This window comes from Planococcus citri, chromosome 4, assembly GCF_950023065.1.
Source record: "Planococcus citri chromosome 4, ihPlaCitr1.1, whole genome shotgun sequence".
In the NCBI taxonomy this organism is placed as follows: Eukaryota; Metazoa; Arthropoda; class Insecta; order Hemiptera; family Pseudococcidae; genus Planococcus; species Planococcus citri.
The window spans coordinates 30,486,610-30,509,923 of record NC_088680.1 but is presented as its reverse complement, the minus strand read 5'-3'; the positions used below and the strand labels follow the sequence as shown (position 1 = coordinate 30,509,923).

The window sequence follows — 23,314 nt, the reverse complement described above, 5'->3', positions numbered from 1 at the left end:
TTCAATATTCTGTCAATTTAGCACTATCCGATTCAAAAATACTTCACTAAGTTGGAATTCCTCCCATAATGCGACCATCTCATGATCAGGAATCTCATAGTGTTAGTCGCGACGAATTCGACAATGAGGCGTATGCCTTTGGTATGCGGAGCAAGTAAGCAAAGGTATTTCTCGGATCATAGTTTTTGACTGATTATTTCAGTACTTTTATGATTGATTGTAACAGTATTATTTCACTGCTTTTCCAGTAACGACATGATGCCATCTTGAAATAGTCAACTTCGCTGGATGCTCCAGAACTGATCAGAACAGTTCTGAAATGTATCGATTCAATTCGAAGAGTTGAAAATTGTGTGAATGCCAAATTTCAGCTTTCTGGGTTGATTCATGAAAATTAAAATTTTCCCAAAATTGCTGCCAACAAAATGAAAAGCTGGAATTTACTTGAGAGTGTGTGGAGAGAGGGGGGGTCGGAAATGGGCTCCATACCAAAGTCCGAATTTCAATTTAATTTGGTTAAATTTTGATTTGTCTCTATTTTTAGCTCAAATTTGACTCTAAAAATTCACTTAGCTTTGACTCATGTAGGTACTCTTTAGCACTGTCCGGTTCGAAAAAAATGTCTACAAGTTGGGATACCTCTCTTAATGCGACCATCTGATCAGAAAACAGATACATTCGACAACCCACTTAAATCGCAAGCCTTTGGTGTACGGAGCAAGTAAGTAAATGGACATATTTCTCGGATCATAGTTATTGACTGATCATTTCAGTAATTTAATGACTTACTTTTACAGTACTGTTTCACTGCTTTTTCCAGCCACGACATTTTGCCATTTTGAAGTAGTCAAAAATGTGATGGCAAAGCAGTAAAATTTCACTATTTCGGATTAAGAGTGTATTGAACACGTTCATGTAGGTACTCTCTAAATTTAAAACAGCGAAATTTCACTGATTAGCAGTCACGACATTCTACCTTTTTAAAAGCAGGTTTTTGACTGCAAAACAGTAGAAAAACTACTGAATTGGTCTGTCAAAATAATTTTTACTGGCCAATTTCGTAGATTTTTCACTGTTTTACAGCAAAAAAAAAATACTGCTTTTAAAAAGGCAAAATGTCGTGACTGCTAAGCAGTGAAATTTCACTGTTTCAAATTTAAAGAGTACTGAAATTTTCAAAAAATTGTTGAGGGCTTCAAAGCAGCCTAAAACCACTTCAAATTCATTCAATTCAGTTGAAATCATGGTATGAAGTGAATTTCAGCTCTGCAATAACCCTTAAATGGGAATTTTAATATTCACAACTTCGCCGGATGCTCCAGAACTGATCAGAACAGTTCGAAAATGTTTCCATTCAATTCGGAGGGTCGAAAATAGAGTAGGTACATACAGAATTTCAGCTTTCTGGGTCAACTTGGTAATTCTTTCCCCTCACCCCCTCGAAAAATAAAATATGTTGGTTATATTATCAACTAAGCGAGAGATGACTTAAATGAGCATAGCCGTAGTAAGTAAATAGATTCATTTCGGATCATTCGCACTGTACGAAGAATAAATCGATAAAATAGGTAGGTACAATGGTACATATTTCAAACAGTTTCACATCTTTGGCAGTTTTCAGCTAAGTAAAAAGGGAGGTATCCAAACTCCAAACCGACAGAAAGATTTTCGGCTAATGAATTGAAAAATCATGCAAAAACACATCACCAGTCGAATTTTAGGTTCTTAAGTTCATTTTTTGATATTTTGGTGAATTTTTTTTTTTAAAATCACATTTGGGGTAAGAATGAAGAAAAATCAAAACGTTAACAAATTAACATAGAAAGCTATAATTTGGTATATAGGCACCCCACTTTCACCGTTTTGATCAGTTCTAAAGCCTTGATTGATGCGACCATCTCATGATCAAACAAGTCATCGTTTTAATAATTGACGAATTTGATTATGAGTCGTATGTCTTTGGTGTTCCGAGCAAGTAAGTAAAGGTATTTCTCGGATCATAAATTTTGACTGATATTATTTCAGTAATTTAATGACTGATTTTAGCAGTATTATTTCACTGCTTTATCCAGTTACGACAGAGAGTGCATTGAACACGCGTTCATGTAAGTAGGTGTTTCAGTTCATTTCTGAATTTCAGCTTTGCAACTCCCTTAGATGGAAATTTCTGCATTCACAACATCGCCGGATGCTTCAGAATCAGAACTGATCAAAACAATTCGGAAATGTTTCCATTTAATTTGGAGAGTCGAAAATAGAGCACTACGTACCAAATTTTAGGTTTCAGGGTCAACTTGATAAAATGATAATTTTTTTTTCATTTTTTGGTACGAATTTGATTTTTTTAAATTCACGAAAAATTAAATAATGCGCTCAAGGTTCTAAAATGTTGGTCAACGATGTAGGTATTTTGCCTGCTCTTTTGATTAAGTTTCGTTCCCTCGTATGGTAAATTTCAAAGAGAAATTGCATTCTGCATCGTCAAATAATTCGATACCTAACGACTCGATAAATTATTCACTCCAATGGTTATTGAACACTTCACGCAGCAAATCATCGATTAAAATTATCGCTATGTTCAATTTCAAACATCCATAAGTTATGAGCTTTCCTGCTTAAAAATCAAATCCATTATTATAACTAGGGATAAAATCGAGTAAAATAAGAAAGAGGAAATTAAAGCAATTCAAATAATTAAACCGCCGATCTATCATCCTCGTAACATTATTCTTACATTCGTTGTATCATTCGCGCCATGTACGAGTGATAAGAGGCTCTCATGTTTACTAAACTGCTCTTCATCGCACCGTGACTCGATTAGTACAGCAAAGAGGAAAGGAAAGGAGGTAACCTCTTGACTTGTTTATCTGTAGTAAAATATCATTATAGTGATAGCGACGTCGAGTAGAACACAAAATACGTGTGCATAGGTAGGTAGCATGTACATTTATGTAATTAGAATTAGAAATTTGAATATTAACAATAAAGACTCGCAAGCAACCGGTTATCGGTTATTTTTACGGTCAGTTCGACAATCCGGCCTTTCCACCAACGTAAAAAGTGATCAGTTCAAATGCTAGCCGTTAACGTAGCTAACGTTGCTTCGAAGTGTGCGCGATATCAAGTCAGATTGTACTCGATGGCTGGTAAATTCTTAGTGGAAAATGAGAACTACTCGTTCCTCAAGGAGTTGGGATTGCAGAAAGTCAACCCAGGAGTGTACGATGGTCAATGGAATGCCAACGGAGAGGTGAGTAGGACTTTCATGATTTAAACAAACACAAAGATAAGTACCTACAATCTACATATAGGTAGGTTTACTTTCATTATAATAAAAATTCTACTTATTGTATCCAGGTTATCACCACTTATTCTCCAGCCACTGGAGAACCAATAGCATCCGTTCAGCAAGGATCTCTCGATGATTACAACAGATGCGTTAATTCAGCTCAGCAAGCTTGGCAACAATGGGTCCAAGTACCGGCACCGAAACGGGGTGAAATAGTTAGACAAATCGGTAACGCTTTACGAGATAAATTACAACCTCTTGGCAAACTGGTATCATTGGAGATGGGTAAGATTACCTTCAGTTATTGAAGATCTTGATGAATAAGCAAATATTGACGAATTTTGGTACATGTCTGTGAAGGTAAAATTCTATCAGAAGGGATTGGAGAGGTACAAGAATACGTTGACATCTGCGATTACGCTACCGGTTTATCAAGAATGTTCAACGGGCAGATTTTACCTTCAGAGAGGCCCAATCATGTCCTACTCGAGAACTGGAATCCCTTAGGAGTGATTGGAGTCATTAGTGCTTTTAATTTTCCTGTAGCTGTGTACGGATGGAATAGTGCCATCGCTATGGTTGGTGTTTAAAACGAATTGATATGTTTTCTCATGAATTTACCCTCGTTGATTGTTGGTAATCTGATGCATTTGGGGATGTAATGTTGCAGGTTTGTGGTAACGCTGTTCTATGGAAAGGTGCTGAAAGTACATCGTTATTATCAGTTGCCACTACCAAGATTGTCGCCGAAGTTCTGAAGAACAACAATATTCCCGGAGCTATTTGCAGTTTGTGCACCGGTGATAAGAATATTGGAGAAGCGATGACTGCTGATCGACGGATTCCTTTGGTGTCATTTACCGGAAGCACGGAAGTTGGTAGAAAAGTGAGTATTCCTGCTTCTGAGATATCTCATTGATCTGGAGGTTGGCTCATGGGTGGGTATTGAGGTTGATTGTTGATCATGTGAGGAGGGGTTGATAAGTCAAAACTTCCAAAAAGCTCATCTAGGACCCTCTCCAGTATGAACAATAAACATCAGCTAGTTAATGATATGCTGTTTTTCACCGGCTATAGTAAGTAATTTTTAGTGTAGGTTGGGTCATAGGTGGGTATCGAAGGGTTAAAACCTCCAAAAAGCTCATCTATAGGACCAGGACCCTCTATGGGCATACACGCGGAATTGCAGCCTTCTAAGCCAACTTAGTGGGAAAGAAAGACACGAGCCAGTTAATGATGTGCTGCTTTTTACCGGCTATAGTATAAGAGGTTGGGTCATTGGTGGGTATCAAAAAGTCAAAACCTCCAAAAATCTCATCTAGGGCACCCTCAACGGGTGGGGGAGGAGGTGGGAGGTGAGCATAAATTTTTTCATGGTCAGAAAAACGTGGAAGAGACCATTTTTGTCCCCTCAATATCACTCTAATGTAAAAGGCTGAATATTGGACAATTTATAGAACATTAACTCGCATTTTGCTGATTTTTCACCGGCTATAGTAAGTAATTTTTGTTACTGATGTGTTAGTTCGAAAATTTCTTTGCCACTTTATGTATTTTTGACGGAATAATTCTTCAATATTGGCGAATTTTAATAATTTGTGCTAACTTTCAATAAGGCAATTTTAGCAAAATTTAGTAAGTAAGTAAAAGTTAGATGGTTGCGTTCTGAATTTTTTTTAATTCTAATTTTATTTCACAGGAGGTATTTTTCAAATCTATTGACGAATGTCTCCTTTGTTTTTGAATAAGAGCACTACTTCGAAAGATTTCTCAAAATTACTGAATATTTACCTCTTTCTATCTTTCTCCCAAAAAGCTTTTGACACTTTTTTTTTGCTTCAAGGTTGGAGTAAAAGTTCAAGAAAGATTCGGCAAAGTGCTGCTAGAACTCGGTGGCAACAACGCTATTATCGTCAACGAGGACGCTGATCTCGACATGGTATCTCAATCTTTGGTCTTTTCATGCTGCGGTACTGCTGGCCAAAGGTGCACAACCACTCGAAGACTGATTTTACACGCCAAAGTAAGTTTTATTCTGATCTGCCTCACTTTAATCCATTCATTTTGAGTTATCAAAAGTGAGAAAATTTCAAATTCGAAATCTCCCGATTTTTTAAAAAATTCCAGGTTTATGATAAAATAATACAAAAATTCGTGAAATCGTACGAAAACGTTCTCACCAGAATGGGAGATCCGCTAGATTCGAAAACACTCTATGGACCTTTGCATAATCAAGCAGCTGTGGAGAATTATAAAAAAACCATCGATGAAGCTGTAAAAGCTGGAGGAAAAATTGAATTCGGAGGCAAAGTAAGCGTTAAAAAAAAACTTATCGATTTAATATCATAATCTACGAGTATATAATAAACTATGTAGTAAGTAATATCAATATTGATTTTTTCTAGATTATCGATCGACCTGGGTATTTTGTCGAACCGACCATTATTTCCGGTCTAAAACCTGACGACAGCGTCGTTTTAAGGGAGACTTTTGCCCCTATTGTGTACATTTTCAAGGTGAACTCTTTAGAAGAAGGTATTAAAATAAATAATAACGTTGATCAAGGATTATCGTCGAGTTTGTTTACAAAAGATATATCGAGCTTGTTCAAGGTACAGTTGAAACAAATTGTTTACTTTTTAAATGAGAGCCAACATGATTTACATACTTGTATTGTATTTTGTATCTTTACAGTGGATCGGACCAAGTGGATCTGATTGCGGTATTGTAAATGTAAACATTCCAACCAGCGGGGCTGAGATTGGAGGAGCTTTTGGGGGCGAGAAACATACCGGAGGTGGTCGTGAATCTGGATCTGATTCGTGGAAACAGTACATGCGTAGATCTACTATAACCATTAATAATAGCAGTATTTTGACCCTTGCTCAGGGTATCAGTTTCGAGTGAATTTGAATACTCGTACTAAACATCCGAGTACATATTATGATGAATTAAAATATGATTTTTTTGTCCGCGCTTCACGTCAAAACTAATGGACAAAACTTTTCGAAATTTTATTTAACGGATATTTAATGCAATGATGAAGAAAACGTGCTAAATAAAAAAATCTGATTTTTGTTTTTCGTTTTATTTTTTCGAAAATCATTTTTGACAGTTTAGCGATGAAGTTAGCATGAGCGAGCAGGAGGCGCATTCTGGGAGAATGCGCACCGGCGTTGCCTCTGTAGTGCAGTAGGTAAGCAAGCAAAAATATTTATCTCGGATTTAGCACGTCGATATTTGTACATCTTATTGTAAAAAAAAAATGTAGCCTATAGCATATTAGATTCACTGGAACCAACTTTTGCATGTATCACTCTATCGTATATTGTAGAATAAGTTAAATGGGTTACTTACTTATTTGAGAAATAGGTATCTTAAAGAATGTAATATTAAATCAATCAAAAAAACGGTGGGGGGGTCAATAAATTTCCGAATTTTTTGTGATGATGCTCATCCGCAGAATTAAATGTTATACTTACCCAGTTACAGTCAAACAGTATTGTTTAACGATTTAGACTTGTAATTTGGAAACTAAACACGCTAGTGGCTTGTTTGTATGAAGAAAAACTACTCCAGCTACAGTACACATTGACGCAGTACTAAATCTTCTCATATTTGTAAGTATGTCCATGAATTTCGGTAATTTTCATGAGAGAAGTTAGACCGAACAATCAAATTGAGTGATATTTCGAAATTTGAAAATTTTTCTACGATTTCCTCCAAAATATCATGTTGTTTTCCAAAATCAAATTCACAAAATATTCAGATGAAAACAAAAAACCAAATTGATAAATATTTGCTATAAAATTTGATTAGCTGAAAATTTTTTCAATTGTCTTAACAATTTTTCATAAAACCATGAATTTCGGTAATTTTCATGAGAGAAGTTAGACCGAACAATCAAATTGAGTGATATTTCGAAATTTGAAAATTTTTCTACGATTTCCTCCAAAATATCATGTTGTTTTCCAAAATCAAATTCACAAAATATTCAGATGAAAACAAAAAACCAAATTGATAAATATTTGCTATAAAATTTGATTAGCTGAAAATTTTTTCAATTGTCTTATCAATTTTTCATAAAACCTGCACAGAGGAAAATTTTTGGGTATAAAACGTCAAATTTCATTCTTTTTTTTTCAACAGCTTTGACAGCTCACAAGAAATTTCTTATACCTAAATCGCAACAAAACTACAATTGGGTAAAATAAACGCTGGAGTTTTCGATTTTGATTGAATTTCATTTTGGAATTTTAGGGAATTCAGTTAAAACATGAAAACTGATGCTGTTTCAGCGTGAGAATTTTTCAACAGGAAACATTTTCTTTTCGCATAGAAAATAATTATATCAATTTGAGTTTCTCATCTAATCAAGCCCACAATTTCTTTTTGAAATTTTAGAAAGTAATTTTCAATTTTTTCATTGAAATGAGAAAATTAGATACACCTCATCTTCTCCTTTAAAATCCAAAATGTTTCGACTAATTTTTAAAGTTTTCTAGCAGACATTTTTTTTTAAATTCAGAAACAACATTATTTTGTTACTTCTCAGAAATGTTCAAAAAGGACTCATTTTTATCTTTTTTTGAAAAAAAAAAAAAAAAAATAGAATTGAAATTCCAAAATAAAATTTGATTAAAATTGAAAACCGTAGCATTATTTTACTCTTACTTTATTCCACTTTTGTTGCGATGTTAAAAACTTTCTTTGTGAACGAACGAAGTTGTTGAAATAGAAAAATTGAAACTTCATTTTTCGAAGCACTGGTTTTCTTCGAGGGTCTTACATAAAAAAATTGAGAAAAACGATCGAAATTAATATTCAGCTGATAGAATTTTACATCAAATTCCTATCAATTTGGCTTCTTAATTCCGTTAAAATCTGTAAATTTGGCTCGAGAAATCAACATAATATTTTGGAGAAAATTCAAGAAAATCCTCAATTTCCAAAGTGAGTGATCGCTGAATTTTATTTTTTCTTTATTTTTTTTGAGAATATTGAGAAATGCTGTATTTAAAATTGAAGAATTTAATTAGCAAAACTTATCATTAAAATTGAGATTTTCTGAACTTCTTCAAAAATTAACGAAGTACTCGTATGTGTATACTTAACCACTTATGCAATTATGCATGCTTTTCAACGTTGAAAACGATTGTTTGTCCAGTTTATGATAGATACCTGTTGTATCAGTGAAGATCACTGAGATGACTTTTACGGTTGGGAACATGCACTTTTTTACCAACTTTTTAGATGCTCATTCTGCTAACAAAAGAACCACTATAAGTTCTCATCTCTAATTCCCACAACAATTAAAGGACCCTCCAGGCTCCAACAATTTCAAATTGTACTAGTCTGAAATGATGACGATTGGCGTTTTAGTTCTGGGACACATTGAATTTGAAAATGAACATTCTTAGCGAAAGCCATAGATAGTAGATCATGAAAATGAAATGAGTGATTTTATCATAGCAATAATTTAACTCACTTACGAGTATTTCCATATGTAAGTACATTCTTATTACGAGTACCTATGTACTATCTTCATTTCATAAAGAATTTGTACTCACCTAGAACAAAAAAACACGAACAAAATGTAAGATCAGCTGATATGTAGCAAATTACTTCATATTTCTACAAGGGAGACATGTCAATTCGAATAATAATGGAAAATTATGAAATCAAATAAATCAATACTTACTCAAGGCAAACTTTTAAAGCAAGCAGGTAACTTTTTTTAAATGATTTTTGATGAATTTTTGAAAATTGGGCGTTTGAAAAAATTTCATAAAAAATGCCCAAATGCATTAAAACACTCCAGCACTTTTTCCTACCCTGAATTTCATCTTGGAGCCAATCTTGATTCCATCAAAAATGTATAAAAGAGACATGAGTCTCACCACGTGAATTTTCTCAAAATTTATCAATCTCCCAGAGCGGAGGGAGATATTGACTAAAGAAAATTTGAAACTGTCACGTTTTTAAACAAAATTCCGACACAAATTTTTTTCTTCTAAAAAATACGTTTATATGAGCACTATTTTTGGAAATTTTTTCAAATTTTTCCTTCGAGTGGATGGGTTATCTTTAAGAACCCAAAAAAAACCTCTCAAAAACGTGTTTTTTTTTGGATAATGGCATCGCCAAAAAAAGCTACTTCCCGTTATGTAGGTAGTTCTGAAATTTTGTATGCAGCTTTTTAAAAACAGCAGAAAACGAAGCAACTTGTGGAAAACCTCATTTTGGGCCCAATGGGCACCTCCTCCTCCAATTTTGGAGCAAACGAAGATTGGCAATATGGGTATCGTTATCATAGTTATGAATTGAACCTTCTGACCACGAATACGAAGTCAGATTTACAGTTGGACACCTTTGAGGCTCACATTTGGGGAGGTGTTGCCCTAAAATTGAGTTTTTCGTGAAAAATGCTTCAATATAGCGCTATTTACTCACTGTAACTTCTTCGATCAAAGTTAATCCATGGTCCTTATAAAGAGAACCATCATCTCTTTTCTTCTCCTTCCCTACTCGCTTCTAATCTTCTTTCTGAGTTTTTAAAGCTGACCCACTTGAAGGAAAAATTAGAAAAAATTTCATAAAATAGTACCTTACCTACCTACTTTGTCTAAAATGTATTTTAAAAAGAAAAAAAAATCGTGTGCCGGAATTAGGTTTGATGATAGGTATATAGTGGTTTCAAATTTTTTTCAGTCAATATCTACTCATCTAGGAGCCAAAAATCTAGAGAAAATTTATGTGGTAAAACTCATGTCTCTTCTCTGTATTTTGGGTGGAATCAAAATTTTTCATTCAAGACTCGTTGAAATACGATTTTTTTTCTCAAAAAAAAAAAGATATACGCAATCATGGCTAATATAGGCAAAAGCAATCGGTAATCAATTCAGAACAAAAAAAGTGTGAGTAGTCTTTTTTTTTTCGAAATTTCTCTCTTGATTTACGAATAAATCACACTGTTATCTCTCGTAATTTTATTCGTTTTTTCATCATTGCGACCAAAGAAATGAGATGTGGAAAATTTTTTGGGTCCAATATTTTTTTTAGAGGTATCCAACAATGTTTCAATCAAAATTTTAAAAATCTGAGGATATGTGCATTTCACCTACTTTTTTTTACCTGGGAATACCCGTTTAATTTTCATGTTATTTTACTGAAAACAATCGAGTTTATGAGTTTCCCACTAGTTAATATTTTTTAAAAAAGAGCAAAAATAGCATTTGCTAGTGCCCATCCTGGTTTTAGATAGGTCAGTGCATCCCTGAGAGAATATGAGAATAATTACACTTATTTCAACGATTACTCAATAACACTTCTTGAAATTTCACTATGGTACTTTTCCCATACATTTAGCTTGAGCTTTATGACCACTCAATCTAATAATAATTTGTAAATCGGTTTTATTGTTACATGAATACAACAGCAGTAAGTAAGTAAGCTACATTTTATTTGCAAATCAAATGGACCATACCATAAAGTAATTATTATTTTTATTTCCAAAATTGAACTCTGCAAGGTTCAGAAATCAGCATGTGTAAATCGTCATCCGACCATGTGATTGTTGATACGAGTATCCATAAGACGGTGCTCTTCACATTAGAACACGCTAAAACTTGTTTTAAATCGGTTACCTACTAAGCAAAACCATATTCACATACTTCAGATGATCAAAAAAAAACCATTGATTCATCGCTACGAATTTTTTTTCAAAATTTATTGAATTTCCATATTTTGTTCGAACATTTATCATTTTATATGTTTACAAACGAAAATTTGGAAAACAATTTTGTGCCATGCGCAGTGAAAAAATTAAAAAGTGAGAGCTTGGTTTTGCTTCTTAGTATGCATCAGGTTTAAGGCTACACAGTAGTTACGTATTGATATGGTACAATACCCCTAGACGTATAAAATATGTAAATTGTTGTTGCTCAAATCAACTCTTTTTATTTGGACATACGAGTAGATGATACCTCTCATTCGGTTCAAAATATACAGTGTTGGTTTTAGGCGTAATAATTTGTGATGAATTCGATTTATACGAGTAGATGAATGATTGTAATTTTTAATACTTACGAGTGCACGTGTTACGAGTTATGAGTTGATACATTAGGAAATATTTTGGTAAGAAATTTTTAATTTTTTTATACCTACGTAGATATCTAAGTAAAATATCATTCCTTATAATTTCTTTCACATCACAAAGTATTGTTTAATCGGCTTATAAACGTAGATATCAGATTTCATAGCTGTTAAAAAGTGTGGCTTGATCAGATTACTTCTTATCTATCTGTTTGAAATGTGTTTTTCATCATTTTTTTGACGGATGCGTTGAATAAAAATTTGGGTACTGAGTTTACCTAAACCTGTTTTTTCTTTTTTTAAAATTACAATATTTGAGATATTATTGAGTAGTGGTAATCTGTTAATGAGTAGGTATACGATGGGCTGAATTTTGAAGTTTCATCGGGTAGGCAATGGTGAAGAAATGTCATTAGTTACCTATCAATTATGTGTCGATATACACGAACCTTTTTCTTTTTAAATGCGTGTAAATAGATCTGAGTATATTTCATATTAAATTGGCTGAAGTGTTCAAATTTTTTTATTGTGATAAAAAGGTGATCAAGAGAATGAATCAGATTACATTTGATCATAATAAGTTTTGATACAATTTAATGGCCTTTGCAAAACTGAATTATTAAGAATACCTAAACTCAATCTGATTTCTTGAAAAAATTCATCTCTTTTCTCGCGCTATTATAAGTATTTCTAAAAATCACATTTGTTTTCCTTCCATTAATTTTATGTATTTGATAAATATGTACTAACACCAAGCCGGCAACCTTTGCGCAGAAAATGCGGAATAAGAAATCCTACGACTATCAACTCACCCGACCTTGACATTAATTTGATTCATCATTTTTTGCTTGGTAAGATGCAACTGAACCCCAATTTCAATCACTTCAAATAGGTACTTGAAAAAAATCCCCCGTGGGCGTTTCTTACACTTACGCATTGTATGATTATAAATCATAGTACCTGTACCTAATTCGCAATTACGTAATCAATCAATAATTAATATAACATTGAGATAGTTAACAAGAATTTTGAAAGCCTTTGGGAAATGTTCTTGATCATGAAAAAAAAATTGATTCCTGGGTGTACCCACTTGTAAAGTAAACTAATGAATAAACCTCGATATTAATTGGAGAAGACATTCCTTAATCGAAAGCAAGGGGTATTAAACCTTGACGTTTGATGAGCTTAGGCTACAATGAATAACTACAATTTTTTGAAATGAAGTTTTTTTCAAAAACAAAATATGTACTTAAGCACTTTGATTGTTTTATTTTCTGGGTTGATTCTCAATAATTTATCATTTCTTCTCTTCCTCATCAGACAAATTTCAAATCAAGTTTTTTTCATTCATTTTTTTCTACATTCAAAATTTTCCAGCTCAAGTACCCCCTTCCATCCCCTTTCCAGTATTAGAATTCTCAGAGATCGTATACTCGTTTTTTTTTCAAAACAAAGAAAAAAAGAGAGAGAGTAACTTCGGTAACCCAAATAGCTTGAAAAGGGAACCGAAAAGGTAACCAAAAATGTGACAAATCCCACAAGTTTTCGTTTTTTATCAAAATCTAAAAACGAAACTCGATAGAAACTTGTACAATTTCAGCAAAAATCTGAACTGTTTGACAATTACTGCCAAAAACGTCGTTGAACTACAAAATATTTTGCAATTTTTTGATTAAAAAATATAGAGTTTTTTGGCAATTTTCGGCAAAAACTTGAGGATTTTCGCAATTTCTACCAATAAGTAAATGTTTGACTTTTGGCAATTTCGGCGAAATAAAGGGCTTTTTAGCGATTTCTTGTGCAAAAACGACACAGAACAATTACCTGTTGGAAAAGAGTGAGCGTTTTTCGAAGCAAAAAAAACAACACAATTTTTACCAATTTTGGCAAAAAAAAATTTTTCTGGCAATTCAGGCAAAAAGGCAAGACTTTTTCCTATTTTGACAAAAAACGAGACTTCGACAATAATTTCAACAAACTGTAGAGCTTCTAAGAAATTTTTTGCAAAAAAGCTAGAATTTTTGACGATAAATTAACAAAATGCAAAACTTTTCGGGACAAAAAGTGATAGGTGCTGCTATTTGGAAATTTGTAGCCAAAAAGCGAGATTTCAAGGTATTCTTATTAGGTGTAGTAATCATGCAATTACAAACACACACCCCCAACCCCCAAAAAAATGGCAAAAAAACTCCGAAGTTTTAGGCACTCGGTTTCTGGGGAAAAAATGAGTTTTTAAAAATTCGATAAAAAAGACACATTCTCGCAATTTTTGTCGGTAAAGCAAATCTTTGTTTTATTTTTGGCAATTTCAAACAATTTCTGAAAAAAAGACTTTTTTTTGAGTACTTTTTGAGAAAAACGGAACTTATTGAAAATTTTGTCCATTTTTAGCAAAAAAAAAGCGAGGCTTCTCTGCAACTATGAAAAAGTGAAATTCGCCACTATTTTTTGTAAAAAGCGAGCCCTTGACAATTTCAGTAAATGACTACGTATAACTATAGCACTGAAAAGTTCAACATTTGTTTTTGTTTTCTTCAAAAAGAGGGGCCAAGATTTGAAAAAATTGAAAAAAAGTGACTTGAACAGCCAACATTTTTAAAAATGGAACCACAACAGTTACTTCTAGTAACTTTAGTGGGTAACTTGGTTACTAAAAAAGTACTGAAATTTTCATTGGTGGAAAAAATTGGTAGCTTTTCAACATTCAAATTTCATTCCCCCTCCTCCCCAGAAATCGACCCGAATGTGGATAAATTCGTTTTAAACAGATCGTGAATAATCTGCAACTAGATGTTTCAGCTGCCCAAATTAATTTCCGTTCTTTCTAGAGAAATTCAAAAATTCTGGAGAAATCGAAACTTGTGTTGGAGGCTTCAGAATGGTCGAAAATGGTGAAATTCGATTCGGAGGAATTCGTGTTAGTTTTAGGACTAATTTTCACAACTTTTACTGCATAAATACGCAGATTTTTTTCTGTAAGCATACCTACCTAAGTACCTACTTACCTAAATCATCGAGAATGGACGATTTTGAATTTTTTTAAATTCACCAAAAATCATAACATCAATTTAGGCTGCTGAAATTTTAATCATTGTGGGAGTTTCAGTCCATTTTTTTTTTTTTTGAAAATCGCGGTCTCGTTTAAATCGAGAGTGAACACCTCGAGTGTTTCTTTTTATGGTGAGCTCCTAAAATTTCAATAAACGAGTTTGATTTAAACATAATATAAAAAATAACATCAATGATAACTAATACAGAGCCAAATTATTCAAAAAATCCTTCGAATGATTTCATACTTAATTAACCTGCTGCTTTGAAAAATTAGTGAATTTTCTATCACTAAAATTTATACTCCAACTTGAAGTGAATACGTAGTTACTCATTTACGACCATAAATAAAAGTCTTAGTAAACCTTATGTAAGTACTGTAAGCAAACGTACAAAAATGTATGCTCTTAAAATATTACGTAATCGTAAAAATGATGAGCTGGCCTTTCCTTTTTTTTTTTTACCGAAGTAAAAGTACTAATGAAAAGTACGTGCAAGTTAGATAGTAAGGTAGGTAGGTATTTTATATAAGAAGACAACTTTGCAATTTTATCAAAGCAACACGAGTCAGTCGGTGAAAATTTATTTTAATCTAAATAAATGTCTTCTCATTTATTTCATTCCAAGTTACTCGTACCTATACTAACTTGTACACAAATATTATGCTTATAATTTGTGACATCGTTAGATAAATTAGTATATAAAATGATTTTACTTTCATCAAAGTATTAAATTACGTACGATACGTTAAAATTCATCAGTTAGGTAAATAGGTACCGCGTTTTGGCGCACGCGAAAACTTCCACTTTTGTATTCACAAATTAGTAACAAAGTGTTACGCACACCTTTCTACCCAACTTATATGAATTGAAATATAATTAGATAAAAATAAAAACATTTTTTTTTTCATTTGACCATTACTACTTTTACCATCCGGTTAGCAAAAATGTACGAGTAATTGATGCCATCGCACAAAACATTCACTTGTAACGTTTCGTTTACATAACAACCAGTTTTGATTTTTTTTCTCGCTGGAGATTAAAACTGTCCCCATTAATCAATTTTAAATAAAGAATAAATACGCAGATTGATTTTAATTGCTCGTATGCAATACTCTTTACCCCTAGAACAAATATACCTGTGTACAATACAGGTTAAGTATTTGTTGATTGAAGACAGCAGATAATCTTAGGGGATTCTGCCTAACCTAAATTTCGCATGAGTGGATCTTATCTCAAGTTTTGTCAACCTTGCTTACAACCGGTTCGTCTATATTTTGAACCAATTAGTTGAGTAAACTTTATAGACGAACTGGATCGATGATTTCATTTTAATTCGTCTTAAAGCATCTGCACTGAAAATTGGATGCGTAAGTATGTGGAAATCTACCCACCACAAGATGCATTGCATACTACAACATTGTGGTTCTAACGTGCTAATTTTCAGCTCATTTGGTAGATTTATTTTTTGATTACAAGTAGATATATAATTTTCACTCGTAATTTGGACATTTTAATGTATACCTTAGCTAAGTACTGATGTTTGTACATTGCACTAAAGTGCTCTCATTATTTTGATTGTGTGCTTGTATGTATTACTCTCGTTATAAAAATGTTTGCGCTCGTATCATATCGAATTACTTACCAACCTAGCTATTATAAGTATTTACTTTTGTTTTTAGATGCCTAAAGCGCATGTATGTACATAAAAAAATGACTCGTGGATGTTACGCAATACTCTACGTATCAATTTTCTTGATACCGGTGCTGGAAGCAGCCATCGATAGTTTTCTGCTGAGTCATTACGATTTGAAGTAAATACTGCACACTTTACCGGTCTACCTAATTAAAAAGGCGTAAATATACGATTAATCTTTCACGTATGATTAACTCATCGTTATAGGGTTAGTCAAAACGAAGCTACATGTCGATTAGTTAACCATGCCAATTTACCCGAAGACAGGCGTACTTTATCGGGACGAGATTGTATGTGCGATGAGGATTGCATAGAGTATAAAGATTGCTGTAAAGATTCACGATTCTATTACCCGAGCCAGCAGAGTCATCCCTCGACGTATCATTGCTCAGAAAATTCCGCCGTAAGTATTGTAATAATCAGAGCTCGTATTCAATCCCCCCCCCCCCCCCCCGAAAAAAGTCAACTTCAGTAACTTAAAAAACTCTTAATTTTTTCATTTAATGCTGAAGTTACGCATTTATTTATTTAACAAGCCATGAGCTATTCGCTAATTGCAAGATGATTTTTGCATTTGCTTCTATCATACCTTATTGGTTGATGATTGCATAGGTTGCTAAGATCGCTTTTAAATATCAACTTGAAGCTGATTTCTCATTTTTTGATTTTTTTCATTACCTATTTATAAAGTTGAATGTACGTTACCTACACTACTTTCATTAAAATCACGTCGAAAAAATTGCTCGTAAATTGGAACATTCAACTAAACAACTTTTGATAATACCAATAATCAAGGTAATCTCACCTTAGAGATGTAGCATCAATTTTTTTTCTAATTCCGATTTTTCAGTTCCACTTCTTGTTGATACATAGAAAGATGTCTGATTTTTATAATCGAATTCCAAAAATTAGGCCTATTTATTGCATCATTTAAAAAATTGCCAATATGAATCCATAACTGCCGGTAATTTTTCGAATTTGGCGCCAAAATATTATTGCTCACTATTATAAAAATACTACTCGTTAATTAATTGGATCTTTGAAAATGCTACTCGCTCAAAAACTCTAAAAAGTTGAAACTTTTTGATAAAAATCGAGACTTTTTGACAATTTTTGGGAAATTAAGTATCAGGTAAGACTTTTCTGAAATTTTCAGAGGAAAATTTAATTTTCGGCAAATAAAACGAAACTGACAATTTTAACAAGAGGATAGCTAGTTTTTTGACAATTTTCGGCAGAAAAGCGAGATTTTTGAACAATTTTTAAAAATATTTTTTTTGGGGGAGGGTGAAATATGTATAATAGTAAAATTGAAAGTTTTTGTAAAAAATCGACTATTTTTGGAAATTTGAGTAATAATAAAACTTTGACAATCCGAATTTCAGCAAAAAGCAGAACTTTTTGAAAACTAATTTCTAACAATACCGATAAAGTAAGGCTTTTGGACGAAATTTGGCAAAGTAGGTAATCACATTTTTTTCTGAATTTTTTTTTTTTCGAAAAGCGAGATTTTTCATTTAGTAATTTTGGAAAATTCTTATTAAAAGATCGAGACTTTTCAAACACTAATGAGCTAATATGTAAAAACACTACAATTTTTGGAAATTCGAGAAAAAACAAAACTTTGACAATCTGAATTTCAGGAAAAAGCAGGGTTTTTTGAAAACTAATTCCTGAAAAATACCGAAGCAAGGCTTTTGGATGAAATTTGGCAAAGAAATCACGTTTTTTTCTCAATTTTTTTTCAAAAAGCGAGATTTTTCACTTGGTAATTTTCAGAAATTTTTAGACTTTTTAAATCACTAAAAAGATAAACTTTTTGACAATATGTAATACTTATGAGCAATTTTTGGAAAAAGTACATTTTTTTGAAAATTTTTGCAAGAAAATGAGAATTTTTGACAAAAGAATGGTTCTTTTTCACGAGCTTGGTAGAAGATGGGAGACCTTTTTTAATGAATTTTTCAATTAAAAAGCGAGATTTTTTAGAGCAGGAAAATAACGTAAAAAAGCGAGGGCGAAAAGGAAAAAATTGGCACATAAATTTTTTCTTCGGGAATGTGTTCAGATGAAGCCCCTGAACTACCAAAAAAAAAACTGACCCTCCTACACCTGGAGCTAATTCTTTAAGGGGGCTAAGACCGATTCCGATTCACGTTTTTTGCGATTTACTCCGAAAATATTAGGTTTAGGAGAAAAACTACCATGACTAAAAATGTTCCCCTTCAAATTTTCGACAATTTGATACTACGCTCGATACCCATACCTCTAAAGGGGTGCCTAAAAAAAGGGGTGGAAAGAGTAGCGGTTTCAAAAAAGGCCAGTCCAATAAATTGATCAGAGTTACCACTTAATATAATTCGTTTTCGTTCAATTTTAGTTTTAAAAGTCTACTCATCCAACTATTAATCACACCACCATTGATTGGTCTTCAATCCTGCCCGGTGGTTAGTGGGGGGGGGGGGGGTGCTTGATTTTTCAAGTAACACACAACTGAATCATATATTTGAAAAACGAATTTGGACATGCGATGTATCAAATAGTATGTTTTCGAGGTCGCTGAATACGAATATCAACTTATTTTTTGGGTCCAATACCTCAAGCCCCTCTGTGCCCCAAAGGGGATAAAAATTTTGAAAAATCGTGAAAAGTTGAGTGATATATCGAATGGTATGTTTTCGAGGTCACTGAGTACGAATATGAACTTAGTTTTTGGGTACCACCTCCCAATCTCCCTCTGTGCCCCAACAGGGGGGCCATAATTTCAAAAAATCATCAAAAAGTCGAGTGATATATCAAATGGAATGTTTTTGAGGTCGCCAAGCACAAATATGAACTTATTTTTTGGGTCCCGCCCCACAATGTCCCTGTGTGCCCCAAAATACTGATAAATTGATAAAATATTTCAAAATAGAATCTCGAAAACATACCATTTGATGTATCAACTTGACTTTTCATGATTCTTCGAAATTTGGCTCCTTTTTTGGGGCGCATAGGGACATTGTAGACAAAAGGTGAGATTTCTTGATATTTTTGGCAGAAAGGCAGGGCTTTGCGACCGTAACATTGGGTTGCATTCACTTTGGAATTTTCAGAATATGTGTACATAAAAATGACGTCATTTCAAACTTCACTGGTTGAGAAAATTTATGAACAACAAAATTTGTTCAACCAATCGGATTTCTTCGATCACAAATTTTACTCTAGTATAGTTTGTGTAGAAAATTTTCAAGTGAATGGACCCTGAAAATGCACTGAGGCAGTTGGAAGAGAATAAAAAAGTGTATTAGACACTTTCACAAATAATTATTCTTTTTTTTATTATTTTATTCGCATTTTCATTATTTTTTTTTATATATAAAAGTAGGTAACTTTAGAAACTAGTTAATATCAACTTGGTAACTTGAAAAAGTAAGCGAGTATGAGCTCTGAAAAATCCGTCTAATCGACGATTTTCATATTTCAATATTGAACAATGTTTGAAATCTAAAACATGTTTTCGTTCTCAGGTATACCTCAAAGCTCAATGTGCCGCCGATTGGAAAGACCACAATATGGCCGAATTATGCGAAAATTCGCTAAAACCGCTAGAAAGCGACGATATGTCTTTAATACTGCACGTTTCAAACCTGGCAACCCGTACAACCTATGGTAATCCTTATTGCGCAGCCTGTAATTACGATCAAGATATGTCAAATTGGATCCCGTGGACGATGGGTGTAGCTTGCGGAGAAGCTCCGGCGGGTTACTTGAAAAAACCCATCGTTGTCCCAAACTCATATTCGACTCCGGTCGGTTCGAATTATATCAATAATGAATATGATTACGACAAGGTAAATACAAGAGTGGATATCGCTAACGAACCGGTGTATCCTCCTAATGTACCTCGATTAGTCCTCGATATAAATCTGTATTTGTACAACGACTCGAATTACGACCAACTTTCGCCCGCCGTTTACTCATTTCCAATTAAAATCGACGCGAATGTTCCTCAATTGTCGCAAAATCAGTACAACTATCCTGGTCGAGCGAAACGACAATCTCGTACGATTGATTTCAGAAAATATGCCAATATCGCCGATCAAATTGCATTGAATGCCAGATACGATCCTTATAATAAGAAATTCGTCAGCAAACATAACAATAAAGATTTCATTTGCGAGTTTGGATCGATATTACCGGAAAATGCGCAAGAATTTACTAGAAAGTGTGTACCATTTTTAGTAAAATCGTGCCCGAAATCGTTCAAACAAGAATCGGTTAAAGCAGAATGTGCCACGTATACTGGAATTGTATACAATAGCAAGAGCAGAAAAGCGTATCGAAATAAAGATTGCGCTCGGTGTAATGACGAAAAAGAGCAAATGGTTGGAGGTGCACCTCAGGATACAAGGGCTGATCTTTCGTCACTTTCGTCAGGTGGTGCGAGTAAAGGTGTATCGGGTACTCCTACTTCGAAGTTTGTGGCTGCTGGATAAGTACACATCTACATAAAAGTGCTCATCTAGACTCTTGATGCTGTGGCCAAGATGATTACGTCTAAAGCAACCTATTTGGAAAATTTTACTTATTATGTGTTCGTATCAGAACAGAGCACGATTTGATATAAAAACCTAAGAGAAAAGAGACATTCATTTTTCACCATCTTATAACTTTACCTCAGGTTGAAAAATATTAACTCTATAGATCATGATTATTAGTTCACCTAATTTTTGTTTGCTGAGAGTATTGGTTTATTATTTGCTTCATTAGTAGCAATTTAGAATTTTAAAAGTAAGAAACTCAAGAAATTAGATACTTAACCCTCTAGTCATTTTTTATGAATGTTGGAACCAATACTGCTGGATAATTTTGGACACCTGATTTCTTTTTTTTCTTCCTTAAAAAAAATGAAAGGGCTCCACAAGCTCACATTATAACAATTCATTGTAAAAATTGGTAGAAAATTCGTACACGCTCTGCCTTGAAATTTTTTAGGTAGATCTAGGTAAATAACAGGTATCAATAAAATGAAAGTCTTACACAATATTAAAATCTTGCTTCGCTCTGGTTTGTATTTAATACTTCGTTTCAATTTCATTTAAAAATTTTATAAGTACATATACCTAATACAGATAGACTGATACATATATGTATAATAACAATTAGGTATGTATCTATGCAATAAAAATTAAGACTCAAATTTTGAATTTTTTAGAATACCTAGGTATTAATTTTCTTTGGACTTTTCTGTATTAATAAAATAAAATTACATAATACCTCGCAAATAAACATTTTTTTGGTTTTATTCAAAATGATTGTACATATGAATAGGTATAGGTAGAGGGTGCGCAAAAATATCGAGTGCCCCAAAGTAAGTTTTTGGTTAGAAATTTAGGTTGGTAACGTGAAATAGATAAGTAGATGCTTATCTACAAATGATTGGTGAAATATTACCAATCATGGGCTATCATTATTATCATTCATTGTGACCAGCCAAAACGTTTGGTAAAAAACTTTTTTGAGGGTACTCGATATTTCTGCGCACCCTGTACGTAGGAGTAATAATGATGATAACGAACTATCTAATGATTTTTTTTGTTGTATGGTATTCCTATTTCATATTTATAGTGCATGATAAGTAAGCCCTATTCTTAAATAAGTAAGTGTATGTATAGGTACGTAACATATCATTGCCTAATTTTTCATAAGTTACATTTAATGTGTCCACGAAATCGTTATTTTTATAGCTAGCTAGTAGCTATTGGTAAAACATTTTTTTTCATTTTTCATTATACTTACATCAAATGACATTTTTTTTTCATTTCTTTTTTGTGTAAAGCAATGTTGAGAGAATATCTAACGATTCCTCCTGCTACTCTGGGAAGGTCCGGCTTTCTTCCCCCCAATTCTCTCAAACAGTTTGTACGTCTCATTTAACCTCATATAATAAATTAGAACAATAAATATTCTTTCAACCATTTATTAATATTCAACCAAATAAGACATACAAGTGTAATCAGGTAATACCTGGTACTTTTAATACACATATGAAATATGCCGTTCTGCTCTTATGGGCGTTCCCTATAACGTACTCGTGAAAGGAGCGACTACTCTCAACGACTCTAGGAAACTGCAAAGCATACACGGCAGCCAAATCCGCTCGTGGCTCGGAGGAATAAATCCACCAGATCGCGCTGAGCCGGAGCTCAGTGCAGCCACGAGCTTGGGCATAAAGTTCCCTAGCTACCTGAGCACTTCCGGTCCTCCGTTACCCTCTACAGCAATTGTATTTTCATGTTTGGGTTGGCTCCTATTCTGTTTTCTAGAACAAAATGTTCCAGAAAAAGGTACACTTTTTTTAAATGTCATGACATGACTATACAGGTCTTCAATTTTATTGATCAGAAATTTTCGTTTGCGAGCCTCACAAAACATGCCTTGCTTTTAGATACCTATCTTTTTTTTTCGAGAAAACCCCCAACATTGTTGGCCTTCCACATAAAGACCTTCAAAGTTGAAAAAAATCAAAAAAAATGAACGAATTAGTATCACATAAATCTGTGCTCCAGGGCAAAAAGGATGAAAAACCATTTTTTTTTTCAATTTTGCGATTTCCACATCATTGGGAAGAGGTTTGCAAGAGCTTTCCTCTCAAAATCCAAAAAAATTGGATTTCCATTCTTTTTGGTCTGGAGTACAGAAATATGTGGTACATTTTTTTAAAAATTCAATCTCTCAGATTTCTTTCACATAGATGACTTTTTTTGCAGAAAAAGAAACTCCTTACTTGTTTGCTGTTTCATTTTCAATATGGCAATTGACCGCCAAAAGTGATCAATTACTTACCTACTGAAATAAATCTCTTTCTTGGTTTCTCAAGCAACAATCTTAGCTAGTTCAACTCATTTAGATACAATAAAACTTAAAAAATCAAAATAACTCATAACTATGAAATTAATTTTTCAACAGATCAAATTTATTTCTAGAAACTTGAAGATGGACCAAATTCCTCTTTTTCATCGTGGAATTAGAGGGTGGGGGGGGGGCAAATCGAAAGCATTAAATAGGTAAATTATTTTTTGATAAAAATCGACCAAATCCAAGGATTAAAATTTAAAAAAATGATAAACGTGGAAATGTTCATTTTTTTTCATTTTTTCAGGAAGGAGACAAGTTTCACTTTTTCATCATGTAGAGGGGTGAAAA

At 33.3% G+C, this 23,314-nt stretch overlaps 3 protein-coding genes across 3 annotated transcripts in view; 2 read left to right on the top strand and 1 right to left on the bottom strand.

The window, feature by feature from the left end:
• LOC135845811 (hemicentin-1-like) overlaps positions 1-23,314 on the bottom strand; it is a 972,708-nt gene that overhangs the window by 704,247 nt on the left and 245,147 nt on the right. The window lies entirely within an intron of this gene.
• Positions 2,893-6,369, top strand: Aldh7A1 (aldehyde dehydrogenase 7 family member A1). The gene is made up of 8 exons (XM_065361125.1): positions 2,893-3,250; positions 3,358-3,574; positions 3,650-3,867; positions 3,960-4,175; positions 5,133-5,312; positions 5,417-5,599; positions 5,695-5,901; positions 5,984-6,369. Exons 1-8 carry the CDS (start codon positions 3,074-3,076, stop codon positions 6,194-6,196), a joined length of 1,611 nt encoding a protein of 536 aa, XP_065217197.1. The 5' UTR covers positions 2,893-3,073; the 3' UTR covers positions 6,197-6,369.
• On the top strand, positions 11,105-21,918 carry LOC135843455 (uncharacterized). The gene is made up of 4 exons (XM_065361354.1): positions 11,105-11,425; positions 16,113-16,244; positions 16,334-16,529; positions 19,636-21,918. Exons 2-4 carry the CDS (start codon positions 16,126-16,128, stop codon positions 20,602-20,604), a joined length of 1,284 nt encoding a protein of 427 aa, XP_065217426.1. The 5' UTR covers positions 11,105-11,425; positions 16,113-16,125; the 3' UTR covers positions 20,605-21,918.